We start from the raw sequence: 13,913 nt of genomic DNA, 5'->3' as shown, positions 1-13,913 counted from the left end.
GACATTGGGCAACAGAAAAATTAATGTAATTGATGGGATTTTTTTTTTATTTTGAAATTGTAGAATAATTGTAGAGGTACAACTAATATATCGTACAACGATATTTACAACAATTATGTCGTGATATTTTGTTATTATCTCGTGAGATTTTGATATTATATCGTGAGATTTTGCATTCAATGTATCGTGAGTTTTGATAAATTAAAATTTTATATTGAATTTTTTGTGATATAAAAATTGTTGTACAAATTTGGTTATATCAAAATTCAAATATGGGATTCTGAAAATCTAGAAAATGAATCTACGGAAGGTATGCATAGAATATAAGCCGAGGCGCGTGAAACGCAATCGCGCATAATTGTGTTGAAAGCATTTCTCCGTGTCCTCGTCGTTTGGGCAATGGCGGGGGACTTCGCCTTCGGAGAATTCGCTTTCTCTTCCTTCCGCCCCAGCCACCCTCTCGCCGCCCTGGATTCTCGATCCAATCCAGTTGCCGACGATGATGAGTGGGGCGATTTCGTCAAATCTCCGCAGCAATCTCAATTCGCCGATCCTCCTATCAATTCCTTTACTGGCAAAGGAAATTCTCCATTGGCGCCGACGCCTCGATGGGTGAAGCCGAGTGGTGCGTTGCCGCTTTCGTTGTTTGGGGATGCTGAGGAAGAAGAAGGGCGACAAGGTAAGGATGCTGCGGATTTCAATCTAGGGAGAAGCAATGTTAGTGCGGCAAACTCCAATGAGGTTTTTACTGCGAATAATGCTTCGAACTCGAAGAATCTCAGTGCTGGTAATCTGTTCACCCGCTCTTCGGAGATCAATGGGGAAAATGGGCCTGATTCCAAGTCTGCAGATAGGTTCAATTTGATTAAAAAAGATTCGATTTTGGTTGAGAATGGATTTCATTCCCATTCAGATCTGAATGTGGCAAGATCGGACTCTTCTGGTTCGAAAAATATTCACATTGATGGGAAGGTAGACAGAAGTGATCAGAGTCACCTCACACAGAATGGTAATAACGAGTTCAGTTTCGAGGCAAAGGGGTTTGATCCGGATCATAAATATGACCTGCTTGGTACGTGGAGTCTGGATTTGAATGAATCCAGCTCTAACTCAAACGCATCAAATCCAAACGTCAAAACATCTGGTCCCGATTTGGATGTGAATGATCGTACGTCAAGTTTGGCAGCTCATGCTCCTCCGCCTGATGATGATGGTGATGACGATGGATGGGAATTTCAAGATGCATATTCAGAACCCAAGACTGTAGATTTGAGTAATCAGGTAATGAGTGATTCCTGTAATGTTGACAAATAAACTGAAGTTCTGTTGAGATAGTAATTGTTAATTTCTCGTCATTTATATTGGAATCATGTGATTTTAAATGTACTGGAAGGCCAAGATCCGCACTTTTTTGTGATACTAACGTTTTTGTATAAAATAGAATCAATTATGGCGTGATTGGATCATTACTTGCTCCGGCTGTCAATATCTTTACACATATTGAAGTGAACTCATAAGATGCAGTGGCTCTCATTTGGTTAACTAAATGTGTTTTGCTTTGTTCCAAGGCTGACTTCACTCCACACGATGTTTCTGCAATTGATGCATTCTCACCTGGAAGTGTGAGTAGCTCAAATGAAATATACAATTGGTTTGAGCCTGCGAAGGAATCTATAGACCTATTTGCTGCGTCAACCAGATTTGTAGACACTTTTGCCGCATCAACTGCTGGTTCTCATGGTTCCCAGGATGTAGAGTTAATCAGTACCCAGCCAAGCAAAGTGAGCAATTATGATTCAAAAATCAAGGAAAATGATACAGAACTTATCTTGAATCCCAGCGCAGATGTTGAAAGTTCTGATTTTGATGAAGATTTTGGAGAGTTTACTGGTGCCTTCGCAGAAACTAAGCCAGAGCAGGTGGTTAGTCACTCGTGTGTCCCTTTTATTCGTGACTGGCGGACTATTGTATTACAGGATAGTGTTTTGTAAAGTTTTAGTTTGTTTCACAAACCATGAAACAATCTAAAATATGCTATTTTTTCCTTCGAAGACATATCAAACCTGATAGAAAAATCCAGTTGAGGTTTTTAGATGTTTGAGTTAGTAACTTGAGCTGTGAATGAAAAAGCAACCGATAAAATTGATTTTACCCTTCATCTGCAATCTCATTGCTGCCATCCACATATTTCCTTGTAATCCAATCCTGTTGTTCAGTCTTTCTTAGTTTAAAGATGGTTGGTGTGTGTTTTTCAACTTCTTTACACACTTTTATATTATCGTTTCTCATCCAAAAAAAAAAAAAAAACTTCTTTACGCACTTTAGAATTTATTTGATCGTATGAATGCACACCTTATTTTTTTAGGTTTTGCACTCTCTAACTTAGAAAAAAGATCGGCTCATCTACTAGTCGAGGTTATTTCATGGCATACTTACATTTATTCCTCACAAAAAGGAAATTGAATTTTTCTTTCTTCATGATTTTCTTCTGCTGATTTTGATTATTTACTTTCTAGAGGAAGGATACAAACTTAAATGTTCACAGAAGCGCGCTCCCCATGTCTATTTTTGGCAATGAAGAGCCAGAAAGTGATGGTTATCTAGATGCTCAAGATGCTTTTGTGCACCAGTCTAATCCTGAGAGTGATAATCATATTTCTAAATCAGTTATTTCTATCAATGATCTGATATCAAGTTTATACAACCAAACTGAGAAGACTTCTTTAAACACTACCCAAGAACCAATCACGGTCGAGTTGAACCTCTCCAGTTCAATGACCAGCTCCAACCTAGGGAATGATGGTGATCATCTTGATGATACTTCTTGGGATTTTAAGGATTCGTTCTCACAGGGGAGTGGGGACAACAAGACATCTCCTTATAGCTTTGGGGATGCGTATCTACAAACTTCTTTCAAGATGAAGCTGAACAATCATTTGGAGTTTTATTCTAAATTAAAGGAAGTGTTATGCGTTGTTTCTAAAAACCATGCCGAACACCTAAAGGTATGCATGAGTGTCAACAAACTTTTTTCGATATTCTTGTCACTGTGAATGAGTTTGATAGTTTGTTTTTAGATAAACTTTCCCGCTGATTTCGATGCAACTCGTTCATATTTGTGCATCCTATTATATTAATGCTAATTTTCTGTATTCCTCTCTGTGTTACTAGCAATCTCAAGGTAATAGTGAAGATGCAAGCTTTGCAGATCTTACCCGAGAGTTCCAGGTAATAATCTGAGTGCTTGCCACCTCGTAGCATAGGCTTCTATTGCCATTATGAACTTTTATGTTTTTTCTGGGATCTTCGTCAGAAAGACGGATTTGTTCCTATAGTAGTTGTACATTGCAAATTGCAACCATGCGACTGTGATTACTACAATACTTTGGTTCTATGATTGGTGATAATTTTCGAACTTTCTTGAAGTTTGGTTGTTGTTTATATATCTCCTATTTGTCAAAATACATTTGTTACTGGATCTCATGATGCCAAGTCAGCTTGATAGTGTGTTTGTACTAATACAGTAGTGAGTTAATGTATATAAAGAATAAACTAATTACAACCTTTCTGAGAGTTGTTTCAATTTTTAATTCATGTTTTTTGTAGTTTAGTGATGTTAAAAAGAGTGTCTTTTTTTTTTTTCCCAAAGAAAAGGAAAAAGAGAATTTAGTGTTTTAAAGTGGCTGGCTATGTGTCGATGACATGTGACAATTTTTAGATAAAAATGTTTATTCTTTTATCTGATAATCAGTGGTGCGATGCTATAATTTCGCTGAACATTAGAAACTAAATATAATCGGATCAAACTTCACCATTCTAACTCTAACTGTGTTGAAACCTTGTATAGATGGCTTGCAAGGAACTTGAACAAATGGATCACCTCTTTGATAAGCAGGATCAAGCCTCAACCCATAGTTATCTCAGCGAGCTCATCGAAATTTTGGTCGAGCCACAATTTCAAATACTGGAGTCAGAGTATCATTTATCAGAAAAATTACTACGGGTATGTAGTTAATTCAGAGTTTCGTACATATTTTTTTATGTATAGTATTGAAAAGCTGATAGAATAAGATTTACGGATATATATATTCTAGAATAGGCATATTATCTTAGCCACTCATGGGAAATTATTTTTTGATTGAAGTATCCTTTTATAGTTTTATTGTGTCACAGATTGTTTCAGTTTCTTCTTTTGCTTTTCCACTTCCGTTATAGTTGAGAGATTTTTCAGTTTATCTCTATTCAGTTAAGAATTGACTGATTGACTTTTCAATTTAACTATATTACATATTTCTTTCTGCACGCATGGAAAATAACAATTTTATTTCTTACGAAATACTTTTCTGGGCATAGGTGGAGAAGGATCTGAAATATGCTATGGAACTCATTAGACATACAAGCTCCATGCTTAAGATTTTGACGTTAGGGACATCTGAGGAAAAAACCACGTATATTTCTGTATGGTCTGACATAATCTCCGTATGTGCCCAAGAATTAAAAGAAGGTGCCTCAATTTGGGCTAAAGCAACAGAGAAGCATATTCAGAGTCGGTTACTAGCTGAAACACAAGGTATCAAACCTCTATTTCTTAATCTTGTTGCAAGGATCCATTTGACGTTATTGATATTTTCTGTAATGAATACATTTTGGTTTCAAGTAAGTTTATTCATATTGACAGTAATATCAATTCTTACGCGTAGAAGAAAGATGATGAATGCCGCTGATATTATTTGTATGGATATTTACTTTGCCATTTTAACCCTCTCTGAAACTGTTGCTGTTACAGGAAGAAATTTTATTGTAGAACTTGGACAGATCTACAGAGTGGTAGTGATTCTCGGAGCTTCGGCCAAGCTTTTTAAGCCTTGGACAATATCATGTTCCATAGATTTCTCTAGCATATACATTCTTCTAAGGGAATGCCATGCTCTGTGGTCAAATTCTGGACTTGAAGAAGCCCTTTCTAGTGTACAAGTATCTACTGCTTCAGAGGATGCATTGTTATTCAAGTCCATTAAAGACATCCGTGGTCTTGATGCAACTGCACTTCAAAACTATGTTTTCATGGAAAAAGATTCATTATGTGGACTATCAATGCTAACGGCGGGAGTGGCACCAGGTAGACATTTTTTAATGACAACTCAATCCTTCTCCTTTTACAAAAACTCATTGCATGTTTGCAGAAACTGGCTCTCCTTTATCAGCAGATACAGATGAATGTTTGTCTCTTGATTTGTGATTCTATATGAGCTTTTTTTTCTTCAAAGAAAACATTGAAGCATCTTCAAGACCCAAAATTTCGAGTAATTGGAAGAAGTCAGTATAAAATTTCTCAAATGTAACAGAAACGACAACTTTCAAAACATTTACCAGAACCTAAATCTCAAATTATGTGTATGGATAGAATTGATGTCAAAAGGCTTTCGAGAACAAAGAAGAAAAAGAAAATTTAAAATAAATGTTATATTGTTGACAGTATTGGTTTCCCTTGATGGCCAATTTTCTGTTTTCACCTCACCAATGACTGTGTTGCAGTTGGTCACATTTATATGATCTATCACTGATTTTGTGAATATCTTTCAATGCTGTTCAGTGTGTGATTTTTAATTTCCTCCTTTATATCTAAACCAGGAGTGAAGATCATAAAGTGGGGAGATGAGTGCTACTTTGTCACCATTGCAAATTTGTGGGCAAATTTGATAAGCTGTACTCCTCCAAAGTTGCCACGGTTACGCTTTGGTCCATAAAAAACAAGCAGTACATGAAACACCAATGACCCATATCTCCAATGTGCTGCTAAATCACTGTTCTAGCAAGTCATACGGCAAGCTGCGCAGTTTAACACCCCTCCGACCTGTTGTTGATACATCACAACGAAAACGGGGATACTATTTTGGAGTCAAAATATACTTGTTTGTACCAGTGCTTGTGTTGGGGAGATCATACAGTTGGATCAAAGTTAAGGAGCTTCCATAATTTTTCTAGATTTTTTTTTGTTCGATTTATTATTTAGAGATTCTTATTTCACGAGGCTTCCTCTCCTATACAATGTATAGTAAATGGTGGTTGTACTGTTTTTCATTGCAAAAGTGTATAGTTTTTGTACAAGTAGCCTTCGGGCAAATACCAAATTTTGTATCATTCGTGACTACTTTTTCTCTCAGGAAATTGAAACGGAATCTTGAATCAGTTTATAGGTGATTTCTATTGATCACAGTAACACAATGTTTCTTTTTTCTTTTCTTTTTTTTCTGTCTTGTGTTCCTTTTGTCAGATCTCCCCTCTCAATTTTAATGAAGGTAAGCTATACCAAGTGCTTAAAAAGTGCTCCTTCCTCTATATGATATTACAACTCAGGATTTGATCCTTCCGCGCTAATTTGCAATTTTGATTTGTAACGGAATAAGGAATTCATATTTTTCCTTTCGCAGAAGATCTACACTGTTGGATGAAGGGCTGATTGGCCCCTGCTTCTCAAGGTTCTGGCAAACCAAATTTGGTTAGTATCGAAATCTATAACACTAGCTCCTATTCTCTATATATTGTGTGCAATCAAACTGTTCCTTCAACTGCAAATACTTTTTTTATGTGATCAGAATTGCTGGAATGATAGCTTATTGAAATGTATATTGTTTGTTGATGGAATATCTTGCTGATATTTGTTTTCTGAGTTATTCTTCTAATGGTCAGTGTGTATTTTAGGTTCAAAATTGTGCATACATATGTGTGTGTGTGTGTGAAACATACAAAAGCAGCTATCGGAATCGAAAATGGTGACATGAGTAAAAAATGCGCGCTGAACAAAAATTATGGAGAGGTAGATTTAAGCAGTTTGCAGTGATGTTGATGTTACTAATAGTGACAAGAAGAAAGAATCATCTTCTGAGGTTGCTGCTTATTTTCTGTTTCATCTTGTTAATTTTGGTGAAAAGTGAAGGTGTGTGGCTTTTCATCCTACAATCGCAAATGCTTATTTTGTTTACACATTTTAAGATATATATGTATATATATATAGAAATTTTCAGCTGTCCAACCAATGATGCCCAACTCGTCCCCGATACCGGGTTTTAGTTATGCGAAAAATTAAAAAAAAAACAACTAAAACCCGGTGGTCGGGGACCAGGTGGGCAGGAATGGTTGGGCAGCTGAAAATTACTCTTTATATATATATATATATATATATATATATATATATATATATATGAGTTACCAAATTATCTTTATCCTTTATTAACCAGTGAGATCCTTTTCTTCGATTTGGCTCTCAACCATGGTAAAAATGTTGTCTACAGAAAGCTGTGGAATGATTTTAGAAATAATTAGGAATGAAATTTTTGAAAGCCCATAAAAGTTTTATCGTAATAATATTTTTGTCCCGTTTAATAACTCTGCATTTTCATTGGATAAAAAGGGATTGGTTAAAAATTTCTGAACATTAGCAAAAAAAAGCATTCCAGATATTGGTGATGAGTGCTGCTAAGCGTGCAGCTGAGTTCGGATGTGGGGGCACCGACTCATTGTAGACAAATATTTTGATCCTTATTTAAGTCAAAATGTTATGGTTATGTTATTATTTTCGAACAATCTGTGTTAGTCCTTGTACCAAGAATGATCGATTTTATTCCACAGAAAATTTCAAATTTAGGCATTTGGGAAAGTATGTACAATCAATGTTCGATAGTAATTACAAAACTACAACTAAAATCTTTTTGTGGCACAATTAGATCGTTTTCTGTCAAGTATTCAGAACTGATTCTTCTTGTAGTGTTGGGATCAAATTTCAACACTTTCGGATTATTGTTCCGAGTTTGATCGAGATGGCTAATGCATGTTTTGCAAAGCAATCCACACCCTTCAATTAACTGGCGTGGTTGGACTTTGCGGCATTCAACCATATCGGAATTGGATTTGGCTGTATTTGCCAATTTAGATTGTTATTCTCAAATATTGAATAATGATAATGACAAAATCAATGTGCGACTATGTCGAAAGATTGATTTTATTCAACATAATTCAATAGGTAATAACAATGTTAAATAAATGAATATGTTTGAAAAATATTGAAATAGCCAATACGAAAAAAAACAAATATTATTTTCCAAATTATTGGTTAATTTACACTCTTGATTAAGGTATTAACATTGCATCGTGAACTTGAAAATTTAGGATGCAAAGCGCAAAACCACCTACCTTAAAGGACACGAAGGAAAAGGTCAAATATCGATCAAAAACTTAATGTTTGAATGAGAAATACTTGCGTGATTCTTTCCAGGCTCATAACATAGTATGAAGAATGATACCACATGTACATTAATATATGTAAATTAATTTTATATCACAAAAAATTCAACACAAAATTACATTATGTAAATATCGATATATGTATGTTGGATTTATCCTTAGCATTATGCTAATCTGAATTAAAGTCTCAAATAGGAATTTGGAAGTGACATCAATGAAGAGAGGTAAAGATACCAAAAATACTACAAAATCTTCATCCGAACCAAAGACATACTCGATTAAATTCGACGCACGTATCAGACCTCTCCAGATTCAAATGTCATAGAAAAAGAATACCGATTTTACAATTATAAATGACAAATCATAAAGATTGAATGAATACAAATGGTTTTCATAACACGATGAAGCTATATCTATATATATTTGATCCAAAAAAAGGACCATGATCACTGCAGATCAGTACCTCGTTGATACCACCAATGGCTACAATTGCTCGTGGTTATATGGTGATGTTGAACAAGTAGAACTTGAGGACCAAAGCAAGAGCTAGCTGCAACAAGAATATAGCAGCTACAATCAAAACCCAGCTTTCACCTGCAGACTTGATGTGGTTTCTGAGGTTAATAGCAACAAATGTAGCAGACATTAAACCCGCCACACCAGCTACGACCCATCTGAAGATTTCAAACGGAACAACAGACAAACACTGCATTGAAGAAGTTAGAAGAATTAGAACACGTCAGGTTGAGTTACTACATTAGCATTGAAAACTAGATTAATCTCAGCAGAGTATTTTAATTTTTAACTAATAAAATTCAAAAGTTGGCTTTTGATGGAGATAAGAACGATATTTTCCATCTAACCGCCAACTGAATTTTCTTGCAGATCAATAAATTCTTTAAAAGAGTCACGAGAAATACTTCACGCGGTCCAGATGATGGAATTTTGGGAACGTTGTAAACCACTGAACAGATGATTTACCGTCGACTGATCGTGAAACAGGAATTGAAATGGCCAGAGTGAAAAGCATCGAATATGTAACGTAAATTGCTCAAATATTTAGACTATACAACAAAATTACATACTTAGAAGTAAAAGGAAGTATAAATAGTTTGAAGGACTCAAAACTTTACTACAGAACAGCAACATTGGTTGCATGGAGGTAAATCATAATGCGTAAGAAAGATCATGCATTGAGAGCACAAAAGTGTTAAACCATGAGGAAAAAAATGTAGCTTTAAGCTTACCAAAGCAGGAATGAAGACAAACAGAGAGTAGCCATAGAGACAAAGCAGCTGGGCAAAACCAGATGGAGCTGAGAAGTATTTGAGGACTACATACAAGAGTAGAGGCACTATAGTAACATAGCCATAGAACAAACCCGCAGACCACGTAACCAGATTAATATCATAATCCCATTCCTTTTTTTGCAGTTTGTGTGTTATATAGGTGACAAATGTACCAATGGAAGCCGCCACGAATATTAAGGTGGTGCAGATCCAGAAAGGTCCATACCTGAACACCATGACAGATTCATAATGACGCTTATTTTGAAAGCAAGCAAACTGACAACAAATAAAACATGTTTTAATTTTTATACGCTGTTTTTTTTAAATTTAACTGATGTAGTTTCCAATTAGTGCGTGAATAAAAATAAGGAAAAGAATAATACAGGCTGATATGACCCTTAAATGCCATTACTGAATTGCCAGCTTATATGAATTAAATAAGATGTAAAAAATTCAAAATTCAAAACAATTCTTCACACGGTGATAAAAAATATGCTAAGTTTGCATCACTATCAATTATAGTGTCAATGTCATTTTCTGTTATACACAAGCTATTTTATATCTACTAGGTGTCAAATATACACTCAACTTTTCAGTTATACAAAATTGGCACCCTCTTGTTGAATACACACCCATCAAGTTGCCTACGCCCTCAGTAGCCTCACATGAGAATGAAAAACAAGGCCAAATTAATATGTCCTGCCAAGGATATTTACGCCACCAAACTTTTCTAGGGTCACAATCTTTTCACTTTTGATAGGTGTAAGGGGAATATGAATCGTTATTTCCAACTCACAATCATCATAATGGCCTAACGCATACTAAAAAGGGTAAACAATAAAAACGAAGATAAAAGTGCTCTACGTCTCCTGGTGCTAACAAGAACGTTAGATATAAGTGTAGCATTCTAAAATAATTAAATTCATTTGCATGGGTGATACAGGATTTGAATTTCCACCAAAGGTATAGGAAGAGGAAACATACAAGAACAAAAATCAGTAACATTGCAACCTAGAAGCACAAGTGCACAACCAACAAACAAAGAAATGCATACACAGCAGAACCTGAATATCTTAATCAAAAATCACCAAATTGAAATATTAATGCCATGCTTGATATTTATTTTGTTGATCAAAGACCATGATAAATGGCACTCATCCCTCAGAGCAGCAAGAAGACTTCTATTTGAGAAGACCATGTTTACAAAGGCCTGCTAGAAAATACACCATCGGCTCATATTATTCCCCAGAGGAACAGGGATGTGACCCTCGTAAGAACTTCCTTTCCATATTCTCCCCGTGGTTTTATGTTCAGCAGGAAATGCGATAATTGGGGATTATCAGGAAATATGAGTATACGCCAATGTCCCCACACAAAGTCAGATTGGAGTCTCAGATTTTCATCTTTCTCATAAGTGAATTCGTTCAGGTTAGCTTTGTTTCCCTCATAACCTGAATGTACTACTAACCATTACGTGTGTGTGTGTGTGAAGAGAGAGAGGGAGACAGTTTATAATGAGGTTGCAGTGTCATGCATATACGGTTACAGAGATGCCACTTGAGGTGCAGATTTGCCTTAGCTAACAATTGTATTTTTTGGGTTGATGAACTGGACTAGCATTCAATCATGCAAACAGAGAACCCCTAACATAGAAGTGAATATTAAAGTAACTTTATTAATATATTCACTGGAATAAGTTCGATAATGATTTTCTAACTCTAAAATAAAAAAAACTTTGCAAGTATTCAAGCCCAAACTACTGGTGATTCCAGACATTAAGCTAGTAGATAAACTTACAAATCTGGTTGGTTGGCAGTTTTCTCATTGAAGCTTCCATTGAAAGGAAATAGAGAATATTTCATCCTTTCTAGAACATCAGATGTGTCAACATCAAAATAAGGCCTATATGCAGCAATTGTGAAAGACTGAAACCAAGAAGTTTGCTGGGGCTCATCAGAACCAGATGCAGATTTGGAAAATGTGTCTGAAAAACAATGGAAATTACAATTTGATGTTCAAAGACCATGAAAGCAGCACAATAAAAATAAGAAATATAGTCAAACCAATATGACAAAGAATGAGAAAGTGCTTCGAGGAATACTAAGGTAGTGTTTGCAACCTCTAAAAATAAGTGATTATGGAGATTCTCTTCACAAGATAATCACCGCTTTAACGTTCACAGTTAAAAAGAAAACCATAAAACTCAATATGTACGGGTCCACAAAATAAGAAGTGATTAAAAATACCTAAAACTCAATCCACTTAGAAAACCTTAGTACATTTAACCTTGACCAACTATTATCCAGGTGCCTCAAAATGTGACACTCGCGAGTCAGGCCCTATTAAAAGGTACTCAAAATCCAATCCAATTAGCTAACTTACAAAGATTTACCCTTAGCCAACCATGATTCAGGTGAGAGTTGTGAGATAACTCACAACTTGAGTTGTTTCTGCTACAAACCACACAACTTGAGTCGACTCGTCTCTGCTACAAAACAACAGTATAACTACCCCATTTTTCTATTGAGTCTTATCTTTTAGAAAGAGAGATAATTTCCCTTGGCACCCCAAACAACTGAAACCCACTGCATAGTGCATAGCCTGAGAGGCTACACAAAACTAGAAATATCACCTCACAAAAGTATAACTGGCTCATATATTCTCTCCAATCGCTACTACCATTTTGGGATCAACTCCCCAAGGCAAGCGCTTTAATTTTTTAATGAATTAAAAACAATATAAAAAGCTTGCAAAATAAATTCATCCAGTGAACTGAAAATTCACATCTAATTGAGCTCTTTATGACCAGGATTGTACAACACTTGTACTCTTTCAATGCGCAGAAAAAAAAAAACTTCACACTGATCACGTATCAGATCAATAAACCTACTTAGCCGACACAAAAGATGATTAGAGAAGAAATATACCGTCAGCGTCACGAGGGGGTCGTGAGCCGCCAGATATCTTCCCCTGAGGAACTACAGGCGGAAATGTCTGGAGATTCGATTCTGGATGCAATATCATTGGGAAAAAAAACACGTATTAACTGCAAAGTAAATTGAATCCGCGGGTGACAGTAATCATACGAGCTAAATGCCCAAAAATTATCAAAATTATACCAATAACAGCTGGATCGGCAACTGCCTGCAAAAAAACACCTCCTCCGAAATCAATTAATTGATTAATAACACGAAATAACAGCAAATCAGGCGCAAGAAAAAAAAAACTTGATATGTGAGGTAAACGAAGTAAATACCGACCGGAACAGATCCGGAGAGGTTTTGATTGTGAATGGATGTATAGTTGCCGGACATCATCTTCTTCACTTCGGAATTTGATCCAACAACTGTATTGTAATTGCAAGACCTCAGTCGTGAAATAACGAGCTGATGATACGGTGCCTCGCAAATTCTGTATATATATATATACAAGGATTTTATTTTCTGAGATAGTTTCTTAAATAGGGAGGTGGTCAACGGGTCGGGTTCATTAACAAGCGATATCCGACCCAATTCGACCCGAATTCACAGTATCGAAAGCCCATTTCCGTCTGTTTAGACCTACCCTCGTCGATTGTATTACAACGGATTCTACCTATCAAAATTCAAACATGTAATATTGGCATACTCGCATATGGCAATAAGCCAAATAGCAATACATATGTTGAAATAATTGAATGGAATTTAATGGTTGTAGGCCGTCGTCTTCCTTGAATATATACATGTTCACACGTTTTGTTCCTTGGCTATAATGGCATGGCGGTCTTCCTTGAATATATAAATGTTCATATGTTTTGTTCCTTGGCTATAATGGCACATGACCCTCCATATTTATTATCCAATTGCTCGGTTATTTGATGGCTCTCCATACATGTGCGTCCGAATGCCTATATTATGGAAGTGAAAGTATGATATTCTTAACGAAATATAATTGATAATTTCTACACGCTGCTTTTTCTGCTCTCTTCTTCATCCCCAAGCAGCTGTGCACTCCAAAACTTTGCTCATACACATGCCTACTGCTACTGCTATCTTCGTTATTTCTGAGCAGCTGCACTCATGCTTATATGGAATTTCAGCTCTTGAGTGCTCTGTTTACCTTGAATATTGATTTTGTACGTGCATGCAGTAGCTCGCTCTAGCTTTTGAGTTCGTTGTTTTGATATTTTACGAACTACTAAATTACCTTCTACGTGATATCGTTACGGTAAAATTTCAGTTCGCCGGTGTAGTATCTTCGTGCTAGGTGACTAAAGGGTTTTACCGTTGTATCTTGGGAAACAGACGTCCGTCGTGATCCTCCGAGCACATCCGGGAGAGGACGAATCTGTTTTAAGAAAACTGTAATTTTACAGGCCTCGGTTATGTTATTTTTTATTTGAAG

The 13,913-nt window shown here is 36.0% G+C and overlaps 2 protein-coding genes across 3 annotated transcripts; one reads left to right on the top strand and one right to left on the bottom strand.

Annotated features, from left to right (window-relative positions):
* The first annotated feature begins 321 nt into the window (after positions 1-321).
* Positions 322-6,591, top strand: LOC140863081 (uncharacterized). Of its 2 annotated transcripts, none has more exons than XM_073266230.1 (8): positions 322-1,281; positions 1,569-1,919; positions 2,517-3,005; positions 3,172-3,228; positions 3,848-4,003; positions 4,354-4,570; positions 4,787-5,119; positions 5,632-6,591. In XM_073266230.1, exons 1-8 carry the CDS (start codon positions 400-402, stop codon positions 5,745-5,747), a joined length of 2,601 nt encoding a protein of 866 aa, XP_073122331.1. In that variant the 5' UTR covers positions 322-399; the 3' UTR covers positions 5,748-6,591. The 2 variants fall into 2 exon arrangements, with proteins under 2 accessions (XP_073122331.1, XP_073122330.1); XM_073266229.1 differs by having other exon boundaries at positions 1,569-1,922.
* Positions 6,592-8,512: 1,921 nt separating this feature from the next.
* LOC140863708 (uncharacterized) lies at positions 8,513-12,944 on the bottom strand. The gene is made up of 6 exons (XM_073267316.1): positions 12,791-12,944; positions 12,650-12,674; positions 12,458-12,538; positions 11,328-11,514; positions 9,489-9,756; positions 8,513-8,947 (listed from the first exon to the last, which is right to left on the bottom strand). The coding sequence occupies exons 1-6, from the start codon at positions 12,845-12,847 to the stop codon at positions 8,741-8,743; spliced, it is 825 nt and encodes a 274-aa protein (XP_073123417.1). The 5' UTR covers positions 12,848-12,944; the 3' UTR covers positions 8,513-8,740.
* Positions 12,945-13,913: the final 969 nt, after the last annotated feature.

This window comes from Henckelia pumila, chromosome 4, assembly GCF_033568475.1.
Source record: "Henckelia pumila isolate YLH828 chromosome 4, ASM3356847v2, whole genome shotgun sequence".
Taxonomy (NCBI): domain Eukaryota; kingdom Viridiplantae; phylum Streptophyta; class Magnoliopsida; order Lamiales; family Gesneriaceae; genus Henckelia; species Henckelia pumila.
This window is presented reverse-complemented; position numbering and strand designations above follow the sequence as displayed.

What these genes read in the sequence shown, in the direction of transcription:
- LOC140863081 (XM_073266229.1), top strand. Translation starts at nt 400, where the DNA reads ATGGCGGGGGACTTCGCCTTCGGAGAATTCGCTTTCTCTTCCTTCCGC. An exon ending in ATCTTACCCGAGAGTTCCAG is followed by an intron (nt 3,229 to 3,847) that starts GTAATAATCTGA and finishes AACCTTGTATAG; the next exon opens with ATGGCTTGCAAGGAACTTGA. An exon ending in TATCAGAAAAATTACTACGG is followed by an intron (nt 4,004 to 4,353) that starts GTATGTAGTTAA and finishes TTCTGGGCATAG; the next exon opens with GTGGAGAAGGATCTGAAATA.
- LOC140863708 (XM_073267316.1), bottom strand. Translation starts at nt 12,847, where the DNA reads ATGATGTCCGGCAACTATACATCCATTCACAATCAAAACCTCTCCGGA. An exon ending in TGCCGATCCAGCTGTTATTG is followed by an intron (nt 12,539 to 12,649) that starts GTATAATTTTGA and finishes TATTGCATCCAG; the next exon opens with AATCGAATCTCCAGACATTT. An exon ending in TTGTCTTCATTCCTGCTTTG is followed by an intron (nt 8,948 to 9,488) that starts GTAAGCTTAAAG and finishes TCTTCAATGCAG; the next exon opens with TGTTTGTCTGTTGTTCCGTT.